The sequence below is a fragment of the Festucalex cinctus genome, chromosome 10 (assembly GCF_051991245.1).
Source record: "Festucalex cinctus isolate MCC-2025b chromosome 10, RoL_Fcin_1.0, whole genome shotgun sequence".
NCBI lineage: Eukaryota > Metazoa > Chordata > Actinopteri > Syngnathiformes > Syngnathidae > Festucalex > Festucalex cinctus.
In genome coordinates this window covers 27,986,353-28,005,898 of record NC_135420.1, presented here as the reverse complement: position 1 = coordinate 28,005,898, position 19,546 = coordinate 27,986,353, and the positions used below count along the sequence as shown (strand labels likewise).

At 37.4% G+C, this 19,546-nt stretch overlaps 2 protein-coding genes across 2 annotated transcripts; one reads left to right on the top strand and one right to left on the bottom strand.

The window, feature by feature from the left end:
- Nucleotides 1–720: 720 nt before the first annotated feature.
- Nucleotides 721–3,359, top strand: LOC144026959 (regulator of G-protein signaling 2-like). Its single transcript, XM_077534151.1, has 5 exons — nucleotides 721–859; nucleotides 936–1,025; nucleotides 2,022–2,083; nucleotides 2,224–2,390; nucleotides 2,489–3,359. Exons 1-5 carry the CDS (start codon nucleotides 765–767, stop codon nucleotides 2,666–2,668), a joined length of 594 nt encoding a protein of 197 aa, XP_077390277.1. The 5' UTR covers nucleotides 721–764; the 3' UTR covers nucleotides 2,669–3,359.
- Nucleotides 3,360–10,396: 7,037 nt separating this feature from the next.
- On the bottom strand, nucleotides 10,397–19,320 carry uchl5 (ubiquitin carboxyl-terminal hydrolase L5). The gene is made up of 11 exons (XM_077534628.1): nucleotides 18,093–19,320; nucleotides 17,604–17,667; nucleotides 17,394–17,499; nucleotides 16,105–16,230; nucleotides 15,967–16,028; nucleotides 15,724–15,854; nucleotides 13,588–13,651; nucleotides 13,187–13,289; nucleotides 12,165–12,278; nucleotides 11,905–12,003; nucleotides 10,397–10,806 (listed from the first exon to the last, which is right to left on the bottom strand). The coding sequence occupies exons 1-11, from the start codon at nucleotides 18,166–18,168 to the stop codon at nucleotides 10,762–10,764; spliced, it is 990 nt and encodes a 329-aa protein (XP_077390754.1). The 5' UTR covers nucleotides 18,169–19,320; the 3' UTR covers nucleotides 10,397–10,761.
- Between the last annotated feature and the right edge of the window lie 226 nt (nucleotides 19,321–19,546).

The window sequence follows — 19,546 nt, the reverse complement described above, 5'->3', positions numbered from 1 at the left end:
AAGACGTTTAATAGCGTTTAGTAAAATCACGATGTGTGCTGCCATAAACGTTAAATGACGTCAACTGTTGTTGTTGTTTTTTTTTTTTTAATATATTAGTGGTCAGTGCAACGTCCAAGTGCAGCGCTGCCGGGTCAATGAGTTGTTAAATCAACAACACCCACTAACTATGGCCAGCAGATGGCAGCGGTAACTAGAGCTGCGAATTGCAATGACACATGACGCAATCTGATGAAATGGAACGTTTTCAAGGCTGACGTGAATCATCAAAGCCTAAAACCTATTAAACCTAATTTGACGAAGTGTCACTAAACAAAAAAATATTAGGATCAAAGTCACTTTTGCGGAGAAAATGTATCTTTTCTTTTCAATTTTCGATCAATGTCACTCAAATTACCCACTTTCAAATGATGATTACAAAGGTAGAAACATACTTTTTTTTTCCTAATGAAAGAATGGAATGCGATCTTTCATGTGGTACCCATGTTGTAGCATGTAGCAAAAGAACACAATATTCTGTTTGCTTCGAAAAATTAGTTAAAATGCTCGAAATCCGCTTGGCATTGGGGGTTGTTTTTTTTTTTTTTAATAACGTGTGGCAGTAAAAAGAGTTAAAAAACGTGACGGCCAATCGCGCGCGAGAGCTGCCGCGCCGGGGCCCCGCCCCCTCCTCCACGCTCGTCAGCTCATGCTTGGAGCGGAAACTATAAAAGCCGCTCGCTCGGCAGCGAGTCGGAGCAGAAGCGCGACGAGACAAAAAAACAATGAAGGAGGACTTGACGAGCGCGTCCCACCGCAACATGCCGACGGCGGACTGCGGCAAACCCGCAGAGACGACCAAAGACAAGAAGAGCGTGTCGTAAGTTACATTATATAATTTATGACCTTGACTGCCTGACATAAAAGTAAATATTTACTACTTGTTTTTTTCTCAGGGGGAGAAACTGGAAAAACAAAATAGGACTCCTCTTGAAGACCAACTCGGCTCATTCGAGACCACATCTAGGAAAGAACAAAAAGCAAAGGTACATTCATTTATTCATATATTTGTATTATGCATCATATTTTTAGGAAAGAGGATTCGGGCCAGTGAAGAGAGAGGAGGGAAAAAAAAAAATAAGTTTGGCAGGATTCTCACATTATTCTCAGAATTATCAATTTAAAGTGAGAATTCTTACTTTCATCTCAGAATTCTGACTTTAACGAATTCTGACTTAATTTTGACTCTATTCTCGGAATTCAGGTCAAGTGAGAATTCTCACTTTTAAAGTCAGAATTATGAGAATAAAGTCAGAATTCTCACTTTAAAAAAAAGAAAAGAAAAAAAAACGAATTCTCACTTTAGAATTCTGAGAATAAAGTGAGAATTCTCACTTTGAAATTCGAAACGTCTGAGGTTAAGAATTCTGACTTTTAAAACTCAGAACTCTGAGATTAAAGAATTCTGACTTTAAAAGTCAGAATTCTGACTTGATTCTCAGAATTCAGGTCAAGTCAGAATTCTCACTTTTAAAGTCAGAATTATGAGAATAAAGTCACAATTCTGACTTTGAAATGAGAATTCCAAAAACAAAGTCACAATTCTGACTTTAAAAGTGAGAATTGTCGCAACTCTCACTTTAGAATTCTGAGAATAAAGTGAGAATACAATGGCTGCCATCTGCTGGCCATAGTTAGTGGGTGTCTTTGATTCCACAACCCATTGACCAGGCAGCGCTGCACTTAGCACTTCACATTGATTTAAAAAAAACAAAACAAAAAAAAACATAGTTGACGTCATTTAACGTTTATGGCGGCATACGTTGTGATTTTACTCGTCGTTATTTAACGTGTTTGGCAGTCAAAGAGTTAAAGTCAGAACTGTTACATTAAAGAATTGTGACTTTAAAGTGAGAATCATGCCAAACTTTTTTTTTTTTTTTTTCCCTCTTCACTGGGCTTAATCTTCTTCTGTACATTTAATACCATTACCAAGAAAATGTGATTTCATTTTGACCGTTGTTTTTTTTTTTCTCCCTCAGACCGACGGTGGAAGACGTGACCCAGTGGGCGCAGTCGCTCGACAATCTCCTCGGTCATAAATGTAAGCATCGTTCGAGCGCGCAATGACGTTAAGCCGAGTGTCAAAGTTCGGACGCTTTTCCGCTTTTTTTTTTTTTTCTATTGCCGCCGATGAAACGGCGAGTGGGCGGCGCTTCACAGCTTTCGACATTTTTTTTGCAGACGGCAAGATGGCCTTCTGCATCTTCCTGAAGACCGAGTTCTGCGAGGAGAACATGGAATTTTGGAACGCCTGCGAGGATCTCCGGACGCTGTCGTCGCGTCAGGAGGTGACGTCCAAGGCCAACAGCATTTACGAGGAGTTCATTAAAAATGAAGCGCCCAAAGAGGTAAAAAAAAAAAAAAAAAAAAAAAGAACGGCTGACGAACGTCCATCAAATGATGCCAGAATTTCAATTTTTTTTTTTTTTTTTTAATTCTGCTGCAGGTCAACCTTGACTTTTACACCAAGAACAAAATCACGCAGAGTCTGAATGAGCCGAACGTGGCCAACTTTCTGGCGGCGCAGCAGAAAGTCTTCAGCCTGATGGAGAACAACTCGTACCCGAGGTTCATCCACTCGGACCTCTACAAAGAACTGTTGGGAAGTGCCAGGAAACGACGTTGAAGAGTTTGACAACTTTGTGAATGGACAAAAATCTGATCCGTCCGGAACTGCCTCAACCAAATGGACCTTGAAACATTTTTTTTTTTTTTTTTTTTTGAGCATAAACACTCAAAACAAGAGTGGAAAAGAATTGAAGCTGTTTTAAGCTTTTTTTTTTTTTTTTTTTACACAGATATGTTAATGACGTTTGCATGATGAAGCAGATTCATGTTTGCTGTTTTCATGACTGGTTTATTTTTGCTTGACGAATTTGAAATGTAGACTGTGTTTTACTTACATATATACTAGGGGTGGGAGAAAAATAAATAAATCGATATCGCAATATATCGTCGCGCTCTCCGTTGCAATAAATTATCGATTACACAGACAGTAAATATCGATGTCATGTGTCCAGTTTAATGTTATAAATGTTTATGCACTTTAATTTGTCTCACTTTGCAATGTTTATAGTTTTTTGGCATGAAATAATTTTCCTTTTTATGGGCATTTGTTTGGCTTTTTCAGTCACATATCGTGATATATTAAATTATTTTATTTTTTTTTGGACAATATATCAAAAATCGTAGATATCGTGATATGAGCGATATCGTGAGTCAAATATTGTCACGTATCGAATCGTGGTTTACCAGTATTGTCCCACCCCTAATATATATATATACTGTGATTATAAATGAATGTATTTCATTCTTTATTGTATTGTATTATTGTATTATAAATTAAAAAAAATAATATTAATAAAAATTATTAAAATCATATTATAAATTGTATTGTTCAATGGTACAGTGTTTCTGATTATATATATTTTTTTTATTTATACGATGGCTGCACAATATATCGAAAAAATGTCGATATCGCAATATTGGCCCATACAATATGCATATCGCAAAGACAATGCAATAAGTTTTATATGGAAATTTGATGCTTTTTTCTGAATTGAATAGTCGCCCGCTAACTAAAATGTGCACCGCCATCCAATAGTTGAACATTATCGAGAGGTAATTACAATTAATTTAATATTATATTGATTAGGCTTATTTTGCTTCATGAAAAAAAAAAAAAATGCAATTCTTTTATAATCGCTATATTCAGCAACTATATCGCCTATTGAATGATTTTCCAATATCGTCCAGTCGTATATGATCAGATGATGACATAATACACGCACACACAAAAACTATGGTTGTCAGGCGATTAAAATTTTTAATCGTAATTAATCGCATGACTTCAATATTGACAAATTTTATATCTGGTTTAAATGTACGATAAAAAATACAATAAAATGTTTTTTTTTTAATCTATGTTTTCATACTCTTCTTAAAAAGTGGGGAAAATGTTAAATAGAAATATGGCTGCATCTTTTAGTCTGTGATACAGTAATTTCATAATTATTCATAAAATTGAGTTAAAATTAAAATGATATACTCTACTTGTGTGATATCGATGTGGGTCGAGGTCATTTTTCTGCCACTAGATGGCATAATTGCATTTTTCTTTTCATATTAAGAGCTATCTAATCTTTAACACGAAGTAACTTGTGAAATTCTGCACTTTTTTAAAATGGTAAAATACAACTTGGCCCTGGTCTCCACAAATATATGCATTATTATTACATTTATTACAACAAAATGTGGACGTGTCTGCTGGAATTCCACCAGTACAGGCTTTCCAAGTCATTGGCGGTCACTAATCGCGCATTAAATTTTTTTTTTTTGTGGCATTAAGAACTTTAAATTAACACACAAGTTTTCAGGATGTACCCCGCCTACTGCCTGAAGCCAGCTGGGATAGGCTCCAGCACCCCCTGCGAAATGGATGGATGGATAATTCATATTGGACAGATGTGTCACGACATTCCACGAAATCATTTCCGCCTCTTTTTTTGGTAACGTTTTCCCTCCAGCTGCTTCGTCGTCACGTCGTGCCGTACAAAAATAAAATGTTTTTATTTTGAAGCGCAGTGCGAAAACTGTTGGCGGACCGTCCCCTGGGCCCGTCGCACATCTGCAGTCGGATTTTTATTATTATTATTATTTTTTTTAGATCTGACTCAAATAAATCGGCCATTAACTCATTCACTCGCCGCCATTTTCACATTTCGCAATCCCGTTCGCTCCCGGCTGTTTTACTGGATTTTGACTGAATTTGCAAGGCCCACAGAAAATTGTGTTCTATTGCTATAAAAGCATGGAACCTACCAAAAGAAAGATGAAAGTCTCTTCTTTCATCAGGGAAAAAAAAAGTATGTTTCTATCTGTTTCCGTTTTGCAGCAATTAGCATTAGAAGAGAGCAAAGTTTCATCAGTTTTCACAAATCTAGTCAAAATTAATTGAGCTTTTTTTTCTACATGGCTCTGGTTGATCTCTTTTGCTCTGCTGCCACCTACTGGCCGTTTGTGTAATAACTACCATTTCTGCAACCGTTCTTTGCAGTTGAGAGGCTGAATCAGAGCCTTCTGAATGCTCTAGCATTAAAAAAACAACAACAAAAAAACGTATAAATACGTCTTGGGGACACTTAGAACATTAAAACGTATTTACACGTTATTGGGAGCAAATGAGTTAAACGGCAGTATGCAAAAAAAAAAAAAAAAAACGGTGTCGATTGCCTGTTTTGCTAGCAAAGATAGCTGGATAGCCGATTGCCCATGCAAGGCGGCCATCTTGACTACTGCATAAATTGTACGTTTCTACGAAGTACTGCCTCAAATGTTTCGATACTGTAAATGTTTATAGGATGGTATGCCGGGAAACGTTAACTTGGGAGGAGCAAGATGGCGGCCAAGTCCCGGCCTATCGGCTATCCAGTCAAAATATATAAATCAGCGAGGAGATGGATAATGCCTACGCTCAGCTCGTGTGACTTTTTATTACTTTTTACAAGTTTTGGAAAAGTGGGCGGGGCCGGTTGGTCTAAGACAAAATGCCAGTGGTGATTTTTTTTGTTTTGTGTGTGCCAATCCAGTCCTGATGCCAGGTACATTCTCTGGCAAGCGTGAAACGAGGGCGTTCCCCGTCACGTGCGCGACCAAGTCGATTAAACCGAATACAAGTCGGAGCTCGCCGCACGCGTGTTCCCTTCCAGCAGAAATACAGGAAATCGGAGTCAAGTGGGCGTGTGACTAGTATTGTTCAATTTCATCAACAAAAAATAAACACAAATATTTCCGTCGACACGCATTTTTTTTCCCCACCGGGCTAAAATTAGACTCGACCAAAACCCCCATAAATAAACAATAACTGTCACTGCTAATCACGTGACACCCATTGACACGCCCCCTTTTCAAATCTGCAAGCTCGCGAGTACAACGTGCGCAAACATGGGACAGTCACGGTGAGAGCCGAATTTATCGTTAGAAACGTAACATGAATTCAACGGCTATCAATCGTTCCAACGGTAATGTTAATTCGACCGCTAATTGCTAGCTAACTTGCTACTAGATCATAGCATGGAGCCATAGTAGCCACTTGTTGATGGACTGCAATTGCGTGTCAAGTTGTTTATCATCAAAAAGATGAGAGGAAAATTTTGTTTTTACATCTGAAATGTTCAACATTACCTGCTGACAAAAAAAACAAAAAAAAAACAAAAAAAAACATAAGGCTACAATGAATGTCCTGACTAAAACTGGACTAAAATGTTGACAGTTTTTGTTGACTAAAACTAGACGAATAAAATTAACTCACTTGTTCCCAAAAACGGATAAATACGTTCTATTTTACGTGTTTTAAGTGACCCAAAGACGTATTTATACTTTTTTTTTTTTTAATGCTAGCGCATACAGAAGGCTTTGATGCAACCTCTCAACTGCAAAGAACGGTTGAAGAAATTGTAGTTATTACACAAACGGCCAGCTGGTGGCAGCAGAGTATAAGAGATCAACCAGGGCCATGAGATGTCCATTTAATTATTGTTAATTATTAAGTTACTTGAACTAAAAAAAAAAAAAATTTTAAAAATAAATAAAATGGCTTCCAGTGAATGAGACATCCATTTAATTATTGTTAATTATTAAGTTACTTGAACTAAAAAAAAAAAAAATTTTAAAAATAAATAAAATGGCTTCCAGTGAATGAGACATCCATTTAATTATTGTTAATTATTAAGTTACTTGAACTAAAAAAAAAAAAAATTTTAAAAATAAATAAAATGGCTTCCAGTGAATGAGACATCCATTTAATTATTGTTAATTATTAAGTTACTTGAACTAAAGGAAAAAAAAAAAAAAACTAAAATGGCTTCCAGCGAATGATTTATTGTTGACTAAATAAAAACGGCATGAGGTTGACTAACTATGACTAAACTGGACTAAAATAGACTAACAGTAAAAATGCCCGATCATTATTTATTTTTTTTATTAGTTTTTTTTAGAATATCATTTCCTGAAAATGTAATCATATTAACTCGGTCAAACACGTCAAGTCATGTAACAAAACTTAAACGTTTACGTCCCTTCTGCGATGTGTAAACTTAACTCTTTGACTGCCAAAAATGTTTAATGACGTATTCTAAAATCCTAACGAATGCCGCCAAAAACGTTAATTTACGTTTATATTACGTTTTGTTTTGTTTTTCTCTCAATGGGCAGCGCAACGTCTTGTACAGCGTTGCCTTGTCACTAAAAAAAAATATTAGTGTCAAAGTCACTGTTGTGCCCAAAAAATTTTATCTTTTCACAAAAAGCTTGTTTTTCTCTTAATATTTTTGTATTTTCGCTTATGTCACTCAAATGACCTAATTTCAAATGGTGATTACTAAAGAACGGAATAAGGTAGAAACGTACTTTTTTTTTTCTCATGAAAGAATGGAATCCAATCTTTCATATGGTATCCACCATATTTATGTCGTCATACTGCACAATATTCTGTTTGCTTTGAAAGATGAGTGAAAATGCTCCAAATCGGCTGGCAACATTGTTTTTGTTTTTGTTTTTTGATAACGTTTGGCAGTCAAAGAGTTAAGTAACCATCAATCATTGCCAGTTCTCTCAATCCGGATTTATTTATCTCGACACAGCATGACTCATCAAATTTGCAACGTGGAAAGCGTGAATAAAATACCTTCCGTGATTTATTTTATTTTTTTGTGCCTTGCAGAATAATTGAACGCGTCGCAATGAATGCGTACTTTGTTTGCCGTCGCCTGCTCCATGAAAGGTGTCGCTTTTTTTTTTTTTGGAAGGAAAACCTGCATGTTTTCATTCCTTGCCGCGACTTTTATCTTGACGACGTCTGGCGCGTCCCGAGGCGAGCGCGTGCGCGTGGCGGTATGTAAACAAGCGGTGCCAAAAATAGGCTCGGCAAACACACACACGGTCGTGCTTTGGAGCCATGTGACAAACGCCGAACGTGCACACGACGTGCATGTTTTCTTTCTTTGAGAGCGGTCTTTGTCATGGCGTAAGGGAAAATGGACTCGCTGGAGCATGCAAAGTATGTTTATGAGGAAGTGCAATGGCGTAGCGTTCAACAAACTGATTTTTACAAGGATTTTTTTTAGGGTTCGATGCAATCACTCGCCTCGGCTGAGCTCGGAATATGACTGACTGCCTGGATCAAATTCACCAAAATCATATTATGCCACCTGCGCCACAACGTAGACCTGCTCCAAGCCGGTCTAATTCTGTCACCAAATTTTCAGGAAGGCAGCCATTTGTCCGACCAAAATCATGTTACGCCACCTCGCCACAACTTAGACCTGCTCCGAGCTGGTCTAAGGTCTAGTCTAATTCTGTCACCAAATTTTCAGTCCTTTGTCTGACAAAAATCACATTACGCCACAACTTAGACCTGCTCTGAGCTGGTCCAAGGTCTAATCTAATTCTGTCACAACTTATCAGGAAGGCATCCATTTGTCCAACCAAAAGCCCGTTACGCCACCTGCGCCACAACTTAGACCTGCTGTGACCAGGTCTAAGGTCCAGTCTAATTCTGTCACCAAATTGTCAGGAAGGCAGCCATTTGTCTGCGGTCTGCCAACTTGCCATACACGGTAAAATTCGACTTGTCCGAGCATGACAATGAGCCCGCTGTCTACGAAAATAGAACATTGAGTCTCGTTGAACAATGACATCACAATAGGCACGTGTAAACGTTATTCTCGTGGGAATGTTTGTGAGAAATGAGTTTTGACAGCATTCTTCCACAATTATCATGTCAAATATCTGCATCGTCATTTCGACTAGGACAAATGACATCACCTGTTCTGTTCCATTCATCTCTTCCAGATACTCATCTACAATTTGGCGACAGATCTCCGCCATCATTTTTCAAGTCACAAAAGGCATTCAGGTGCCTGCCTTTTGTGTCTGCTGGCATTCCGTCCAACTCAAATCTGTCATTTGCGTAGGCAGAAGCTGTAATAAGTCCTGTGAAGGTGAAAACATTTTGTTCCATCCGAAAACAACTTGCATAATTACGGTTTCAAATCATTTCATTTGTCTGAATATTTTTTTGACGTTGAAGCTTTTTCTTCATTTGTACCCCGAAAAAATAAATGATCATCTAATCGTGATTTTAATTATGACCAAAAATAATCATGATTAACTCATTCACTGCCATTGACGGAAAAAGACGTCAAATGATACATTTTGGGGCTGGCGGTGAATGTGTTAATATTTTCTTCATAAACGAGCAGCACTACATTGGATCGTATAAATCGGTGAGGAATATCGGTACCAGGGGACTCTTGCACTTCTGCCATCGTAGCTTTCTGCTGTAAACATGCGGCTTGAAAGTGTCGCATGATGTATTAATTTCATTTATACAACCCTTAAAAAATGATGGCTAAAAATAAAAATAAAAATAGACCAACCCACTAACTTTGACGCAACTTTTTGGGTTGGTTTTTGTACTAAACAACCCCCCCCCCCAAACCAAAATTGGGCTTGTTTTTATGCGAATCAGCTCAAAGTTGGGCAAAAATGACGTTAGTGGTTCGGTCCAATTTTGTGAAATGAATATTTGAGTTTTCCATAACTACATTTTTTTTTCGATCCACAATTAGCTGCAACATTATTTTGACATACGTCACCTCCTATTTATGTGTATAGGGTTTGCCAATGCAAATATCGACAATTCATGTGCAAATTTCTAATATGGGATTTACGGAATTGTTGATACCTTTAAGACAACTTTGCAATCTAACAATTCGATTGTAAGTTGCTGACAGTATCTTTAGTTCACCTAAATTTAAGATATTATCTGTACTCTTTTCATATAAAATGAACTTCTGCATATAGCACAAGCGGTTTACATACCACCGCTTATTCAAGAATGTTTGGCAGGTTTAAAACAAACAAACAAAACAAACTCACTTAAACAAGCGTCAATTACAGCTTGAAACATTTCAAATACTCATTAAGAAATTGTAGATATTGTCTGCAAGTTCGACTAGTCACAGTTGCATTCTGGATGCGTTGAATGAAAATTCAAGTTGATTAAATTGTTCATCAAGGCCTTGTTTGAATCGAAACAAATTCTTTTTTTGCCACTACAGACATCTCTAATTCCGTTTCGGGTATTTTTGTATACCACATAGCAGATAAGTGAATTGTAGTACAAGTTGGATAATATGGAGGAACTCCGAACGTGATGTTTCCGTTCATTGTAATTCCTCTCATTTACCAGTAGGAGGTCGTCACGTACCATTTACACGCGACGATCTAATATGAACTTCTCAGATGAGTTGCAAATATTGGAATCAATCAATCAATACGTATTTGAGACCAGTTTACAAACGTCTTGACATTTTTTATTATGAAAATAAGACAATTTGAGCATGTTTCCTTCAACCATGCACAGAATCTGATGAACACACACACACACACACACACACGGAGAGTCTCTCTGCTACAGCGGCAATGTTTTGTTTTGGGGTTTTTTCCTTCGTTCTGGATGCACACAAACAAACAAACAGGAAGGACGTGTGCCGCAGGGCACCCGCGGCCACGGACGTGACAATATGGCAGATGCACACGATCAAAAAACAAAAAAAAAATCAGGACGACAGGCCTGCTTGCTTGTGTGTGGCGCTTCTCGAATGTGGTTGATGATGATGATGATGATGATGATGATGATGATGATGATGATGATGTTTACTTGGCCTCCTGGGCTTTTTTGGCACTCTGTTTTTCCTTTGCCTGGTGAAAGAGATTTTGTTTTGTTAACAAAACACAAAACGTGGCTATAAAAATATTTCCAAGCAAAGTTTCTACCGCATTTTCCGGACTATAAGTCGCAAGTCGCATTTTGGGGGGAAATTTATTTGCTAAAATCCAACACCAAAAACATGCACGTCATCTTGAAAGGCAATTTAAAAATAATTCACTTCATTTGCAGCTTGTAATCTGCAGAATATAATTTTTTTTTTGCTGCCATTTTTGTTCAGCCCTTCTCAGTTGTTTTTATAAATTACCGGCAATGTTGAAATTATCAACACAGGCCTAGAGCGCCCTCTTGCGGTTTAGTGTGAAAATAACATGTGATATATAATATATAATAATGTTAATAATTTCACCCGTAAGTCACACCAGAGTATAAATAAAATAAATAAAAAAATAAAATAAAAATAAAAAAATAAAATAAAAATAAAATAACATGTGAAATATAATATATAATAATGTTAATAATTTCACACGTAAGTCACACCAGAGTATAAATAAAATAAACAAATAAATAAAATAAAAATAAAAAAATACAATAAAAATAAAATAACATGTGAAATATAATATATAAAAATGTGTTAATAATTTCACGCATAAGTCACACCAGAGTATAAATAAAATATATAAATAAAATAAATAAATAAATAAAATAAAAATAAAATCTAAAATAAAATAACGTGAAATATATAATAATTTCACACATGAGTCACACCAGAGTATAAATAAAATATATAAATAAAATAAATAAAAATAAAATAAAAATAAATAAAATAACGTGAAATATAATGTAATATATAATAGTGTTAATAATTTCACACAGAGTATAAATAAAATATATAAATAAAATAAATAAATAAAAATAAAATAAAAATAAAATCTAAATAAATAAATAAAATAACTTGAAATATAATAAAATATATAATAATGCGTTAATAATTTCACACATAAGTCACACCAGAGTATAAGTCGCACCCCCAGCCAAACTATGAAAAAAAACAAAAAAAACTGCGATTTATAATCCGAAAAATACGGTATTCACAAATGCGATAAAAAACAAAACAAAATGCAAGTCACCTTCTCCACCAAAGGTATTAACTGCTGGTGCTCGGCCAACGTTTTCAATAACTCCATAATAAATGGAAGGTAATTATGCTTCCGTCGAATGTTTTCAACCTGCAACAATACAAAAGAAGACAAACAAAAGGAAAAAGGTGCGACTAAAAATAAGACTCAGCAGATAAAAAAACGACGACTTCAACAATCTGTGATGCACGCGTGTGCTAAAAATCAAATGTGACAAAAACAAAAAAAAACATGGCCGAGGAGTCGCCAACCTTATATCGTTTCAGTTTCTGATTTTCTTCCTCGATGAGGAGGTGGTACTTGGCGATCTCGGACTGAATGGAGCTCAGAAACGTGCTGCTCTGGTCCGTGTCCATCGGCTCGTCCTGGGAAATTTCAAGGTTAGCGTCGCAACAAGGTCATGCGCGTCCAAATAAAAAAAATTAAAAAAAAGGGGCTGCGGTTCATTCAACTCGGTGCCCCAAGGTTAACTAAAACTAACAAAAATTCAAAAACAACAATTTCGTTCACGGAATAAAATAAAAACGAAAATGCTTTTTAAAACACCAAACTGAAACTACATTTTATGTTTACAAAACTAGATAAAACTATAATTATAGCAAAAATGTCCTTTGTTTTCGTCTTGGGTAATCAATTGAATGCATGAGCCTTTGGGGATGAGTTGAAGTCGATTTATTTTGATATTAATTCCATCATTTGTTGTTCTCTTACACAAAAAAAAAAAAACTTATTCTCACAACTGAATAAAGATTCGGCCATTTTCATCTTTAATTGGTCACTCCACTTTCATTGAACTTGAACACATGCAAAGAACATAAGCATTAATAAATCAATCAATAGAGAAATAAAAAAATAAATACAAATAGGGGGTGGGGGAACTTTCTGCTGACCAAATAAATAAAATAAAAAAACCTTTCTGCTAACCAAATAAATAAAACAGGTGGGGAGGGGGGGAAAAAAAGAAAGAAAAAAAAAAGAAAAGACCTTTCTGCTGACCTTTGGTGCTTCATGCTATCAGCGTGCACAACTTGTCAGAATGACTGCGCAAGATGACATTTGTCACGGAAGAAAGAAAACCATTCAGGATGAAGCAGCAGTGCTGCAAATTGCGTCAACGACTAAACACACGCGGGCTTTCTGCAGGCATCACCAAGTTTTTTGGTTTTATTTTAATGCAACCTAAAACAAATTTAATACCCACATCGTAGTACTGTATAATACAAGCACAAAAAACGGTTCAGCATGTCCACCTTTTTTTTTTTTTTTTTCTCACCTCGGTAAGCTGAGTCTGAAGCTCCGCAATCTTCCTCTCGTAGATCATCTTCCGGTCCGACACGATGGCCATGAGATTGAAGCGGATCTCTCCTTCGCTGTACCTGAACAGAAGTGTCGCATTAAAACAAAAAACGCAAGACATTCATTCACTCAGTGATCATGAACTACAAAACAGTGAATGAGACGTCCATTTAATTCTTATTAATTATTAAGTTACTTGGACTAAAAATAAATAAATAAACAAATAAATAAATAAACAAACAAACAAACAGATAAATAAAAATAAATAAATAAATAAATAAATAAATAAATAAATGAAATGGCTTCCAGTGAATGAGACGTTAAATATCAAACAAATATTAATAAAGATGATTGTGTGCGTTTTGCGGCGATATTCACTTTTGTATTCTTTTTTCAATGACGGGCCGGACAGCACTGATCCAGTCATCCTGGTTGCAGGCACCTGGTGAAAAAAACAAACAAAACAAAAAAAAAAAATACGTCTTGCGTTACTTTGGTGTCATTGTATACTTTTGAGTTATTGCAAAAGAATCTGCCACGCAAAACGTACAAAAACAAATTAGTTTTGGAATTAGTTTTAAATTAGTGTTCAAGGTTGGTTCTGTCTGTTTTTATCCATCCATCCATCCATCCATCTTCTTCCGCTTATCCGGGGTCGGGTCGCGGGGGCAGCAGCTTTAGGAGGGAAACCCAGACTTCCCTCTCCCCAGCCACTTCAACCAGCTCCTCCGGCGGGATCCCAAGGCGTTCCCAGGCCAGCCGAGAGACATAGTCTCTCCAGCGTGTCCTGGGTCATTCCCGGGCCTCCCGCCGGTGGGACATGCCCGGAAAACTTCCCCAGGGAGGCGTCCGGGAGGCATCCGAACCAGATGCCCGAGCCACCTCAGCTGGCTCCTCTCAACGCGGAGGAGCAGCGGCTCGACTCTGAGTCCCTCCCGGATGAGCGAGCTTCTCACCCTATCTCGAAGGGAGAGCCCGGACACCCTGCCGAGGAAACTCATTTCGGCCGCTTGTATCCGGGATCTCGTTCTTTCGGTCATGACCCACAGCGAGTCATGACCATAGGTGAGGGTCGGAACGTAGATCGACCGGTAAATCGAGAGCTTCGCCTTTTGGCTCAGCTCTTTCTTTACCACGACGGACCGATGCAGAGTCCGCATCACTGCAGTGACTTCGACCCCAGAGATAGGAGAGCCCACCCCAGAGTCCCCAGACTCTGCTTCCTGGAATTGAGGAGGTCTTCGAAGTATTCCCCCCACCGCTTCACGACGTCCCGAGTCGAGGTCAGCAGCACCCCATCGCCACTATACACAGTGTTAATGGTGCACTGCTTTCCTCTCCTGAGACGCCGTATGGTGGACCAGAATTTCCTCGAAGCCGTCCGGAAGTCGTTTTCCATGGCCTCACCCAACTCCTCCCATGCCCGAGTTTTTGCCTCAGCAACCGCCGAAGCCGCGTTCCGCTTGGCCATCCGGTACCTGTCAGCTGCCTCCGGAGTCCGACAGGCCAAAAAGGCCCGAAAGGACTCCTTCTTCAGCTTGACGGCAATCCTCGAACCGTCGCGACAGGCACCGACCACAGCTCCGATCGGCCGCCTCAACAATGGAGGCGCGGAACATGGCCCATTCGGACTCAATGTCCCCCGCCTCCCCCGAGACAAGGGAGAAGCTCTGCCGGAGGTGGGCATTGAAACTCTTTCTGACAGGGGATTCCGCCAGACGTTCCCAGCAAACCCTCACAATACGTTTGGGTCTGCCAGGTCGGACCGGCATCTTCCCCCACCTCTGTTTTTATTAGTTTGAGTTATTGAATAAATGATCAGTTTTCGTTTAGTTTCAGAGAGTTTCAGTATTAGTTTAAAAAAAAACTTCACTACTTAATTACTTATACGCAATATTAAAAAGAAAAAACAATATGAAAAATAAATACTTAAAATCACATTTATAATCATCCCCAAAGGTTCATGCATTAAATTAATTACCAAAGACTAAAACGAAGGACATTTTTGCTAGTTTTGTTAGTTTTCTTTTTTTTTTTTTTTAAAAAAGCATTTTCGTTTTTATTTTATTTTGTTAAAGAAATAGTTTTTTTGAATTTTACTTTTAGTTTATTCGTTAGTTTTAGTTAGTTTCAGTATTAGTTTTAGTTTTAAAAAATTTGTATTAATTGTGCTCAATATTAAAAAAAAAAAAAAAACAATATGGTAAAATTAAATACTTAAAATCACATTTAAAATCATCCCCAAAGGCTAATGCATTAAATTAATTACCAAAAATTAAAAAAAGGACATTTTCCCTATAGTTATTTCTGTAAATATAAAATGTCGTTTCAGTTTTCATTTTTTTTAAAAAACATGTACATTTTTATTTTGTTCACAAAAATGTATTTTGATTTTTAGTTTTTTCGTTAGTTTTCATTAGTTAAAATAATTTTGCAAGGCTGCATTTTTTTTTTTTCCTCATAATGCCATAACCTGGCGATGACACGTTTATGTCCACCTCCTTGCGTGCTTACCGAGGTCAATTGGTCCTTCTCGAAGTCCGTCCAGCTCGTAAAGTCGACCGTTGACAGGAACGTAACTCACAAAGTGAAAGGCGTCCTCGTCCTTGGCGGACGACTTGGCGTCAAACTCAAACATTTGCTGCCTGCGAAAATCAGAACGGCGTTACAAATAAGAAAGTGAAGCAAATGATTTTTTTTTTTTTGTGTGTGTCGTGTCAATCAACGGTCCCGGATGAAACGCAAGCACGAAGTTACCTGGCAAAGCCGTTGTGAACTTGTCTGATAACTTCGGAGTTGCTCAGAGCCAAACCTTTCATCTGAAAAATTCGGAAAAAAAAATAAATAAAAAATGAACCAAAATCGAACGTTAATAGTAACTAAGAATGAACGTACCGCGGCATCAAAACTCTGCGAGAACTCCCTGAACTCGGTGAGCGTGTCGCCGAGCAGCATGTCGGGATGGGAGCAGTTGAGCAGAACGCTGACGATGGCCTGGGTGGCACACGCGTTGTTAATCACCTGAAATCAAACACAAGTTCATCAAATTTTGCAACAAGTCGGACCAGAATTGTCCGTCTCCGAATCATTAACTGATAACAAATTGTCAACGTTAAAAGTAGGGATGTAACAATATCCAAACAATACGATATCACAATATGAAGGTCACAATAGGATAATTATCAGGATACTGTGGGAGGTTGGTGATTTAAAAAAAAAAAAAAAAAAAAAAAAAAAAGGGCCAAAACATGCCGTATGAAAATTAAACTGCACAAAAAATAGCCACCAGAGGGTGCTAGAACTGCACAATTAGAAATCAATGACTTAAAAAATATAAAATAGAATATATAAAATAGAAAAAAAAAGCTGCTTTTAACATCGTGACATGACGACGATATTGCAGCAGTTTGAATATCGCGATATCGTTTCATCCCTAATTAAAACAGGGTTGAATTATAGATATTTGATGAAAATACTCTTCCAATTTGCAATGGCAATTTTGTGACAAAAATAACTGTAAATGAAATAATTGTAGCTAATCTAAACATAGAAATTCATGTTCAAAGTATTTGTTTTGTTTGTTTATTGAACATATAAACAAACAAGTAGCAGATAAAAAATAAATAAAAGAAGAACTTATAGCAATTATTCGTGATAGTTTACGTGTTCAAAGGGAGTAGGAAGAAGTTAAAAACTTATCTAGTACTTGTATCTTTTGACATATTTCATTATTAATAGTACAGTAAATTAATAGATTACAATAAAAGAAAACGTGTAATGCTGCTCGTGTACACAAGTGCGTGTTTTGTGTTCATATTCTGTTCATCAATTTCAACCTGTAATGTAAACAGTTGTATTCAAACTTTTACTTTCCTACTTAAAATGGATGGATGGAGATTACATCAAATTATATTCCACTATGCATTCTTACATTTGGATACTGCATACAAGTACTATAAAAGTTGTACAACATGTCGCGTCAATCTACTAACTGGTTTCGCCACTTCTAGCTGGTAATCAACACTTCTAATTGCTGTGGAGGAATTTTGGCCCACTCTTCAGATTTATTTTTTTTTGTTTTTAATTAACTCAGTCATGCTGGAGAGTTTTCACACCCTTTTTAATTAACATTCAACAAAAATTCTATGGCTAACTTACTGCACACAGTTGTGCAAAAAGCGCACCTGTTTGGCAAAGAAGATGTGATCGAGTCTTGAATCCTGTACGATGGATCCTGCTGGCTCCTCACCCGCTTGCCACTTGAACAGGAAGATCAGTCCATGGACAGGCCTGGAAGAGAACTTGCAGATTAAAAAAAAAAAAAAAGAAAAAAAAAAAGAAAATGCATTTCGTCTTGAGTCAAGTCCATTGCGTGCGCCAGGATTTTAACATACTTCAAGTTGTCGAAGTTCTCTGGATCCATGCTCCAAATCTCTTCAACCTGGGCACCTTTGCAGCCTAAAATGGCACAGAAGCGTGGGCAATTCAATTAACTCCTCTTTGCACCACAGTATTGACAAAATGGTGAAAGGTGTTTGAATGAATTGGTAATAACTCGAGTGGTTGAAAAGCACCGGGCTGCTTTTTCACGCGCCGTCGTTTTGAACGCTGAGTAATGCTAACCAATTAGCTCGTTTGTTTATTATCGAGTCAGAGCAGTTTTATGATAACCTTCCAAACATTACAGCAAAACGTGCAACATAAGCTAACAAGAGTCTCTGCATTGCTTTCCGGTCAGGGTTGTTTCATTTTACGCAGTGGTTTTGCACAACTGCACGTCTCATTTTGCGAGTTAGCTTCGAGTGCAGCAGGCTACACAACATTAGCCACAAGAAAGAAAAAAAATCAACACCACTACTGAATTGTGCAAAAGGGGCCCTTACCGAAACCTTTTATCAGCTCCGTAAATACGCCAGGGTCGCTCTCCATCAGACACCACTCGCCCGCACTTCCGGCCATTTTGAACAATGTTATTCGGTCAAGATACGGGACACATTTACTGGATTGCGAAGCTAGCTTCTTCTTCTTCTTCTTCTTCTTCTTCTTCTTCCAGTCCAGCTAATGTGACTGCTGGCTGCGGCTACACTAGTCGGGAGATGCAAACCGTGCAATGTGGGGAAAGGAAGAGGGTGCGCTTGTTTTGTGACACGGCGTACACAAACTGGCGGTGCTGCCGATTTCCGTACATTACTGTATTCGTATTGGGTAGCTCCCCTACATGTTTATGAACAAATATCACAAAACCATCTTGATCACAAATACTGTAGCATAGATAAATGCATTTGTGTCATCATTTTTCCTCACTAAGTACATTTATTGCTACCAAATTCACAAAAGTATTGCTACAACGGAAGTAATGGCGTTATCAAAACTAGTGTTGTTCCGATACCGTTTTTTGGGCTACCGATACCCAGCTTTGCAGTATCGGCCGATACCATACCGATAATTAAGGTTTTTTATTTTTCCTCAACATGAAAAAGCTGTCCTGCCATTGGTTCAGAGCATTCAAGGGCCTATAGGATATCTTAGATTGATTAGCATGCAGTGAACATGCATGTCACATACCAGTGAATGTCGTGCACCAGCAAGACACAAGATGCTGCATCCAAAGTCCTATATTAGCATTGGAATTAAGGCATCGGCATGTTACTTGTGTGTACTCACCGATACCAATATTACTGTTTTAATGCAGTATCGGCACCTCTGCCAATACCAGTATCGGAACAACACTAATCAGAACACTTACTTTATAAGCTAAATATGCAAACATATAAACAAATGGGGCCCACACGTGACAATTCTAATTATTATTAAAAAAAAAACATTCATCCATTTTGATTCAAAAGAATGACCCTATTTCATGATCAAATATTTTGTAAGTAGATGTATGAATCAGAATGAGGGAGTGGGTGTTTGAAAGATCAGATTTCCCAGTTTAATTTAATAACGAAAAACAACAGTGATCATTTCAATTGATGTGCTTCAACGTGTTTGGGAAGAATTCTCATATAGTATTAATGTTGTTTTTGCTGCAAGGGGAGGCCATATTGAGCCCTTGTAACGTGAAATAAAACTTGACTGCTAGTAGAATACTTTTATTATAAGTCTTTTTTTTTTTGTGCTATTTTTCCTTCATAGAATATTTGATTATGAAATAGGGTCATTCTTTTTTAATCACCACGTATAATTGTATTATTATATTATATTGTAGTTTTTAGGATGAATCTTTTTCAGGTTTAATCCCAGGGACCAGAAGCAAATGTTTTATTAAACAATTAAAACATATGTTGCAGCTATCAAATATGTCAGGAAAATAACAATTCCCCCAATGACAGCA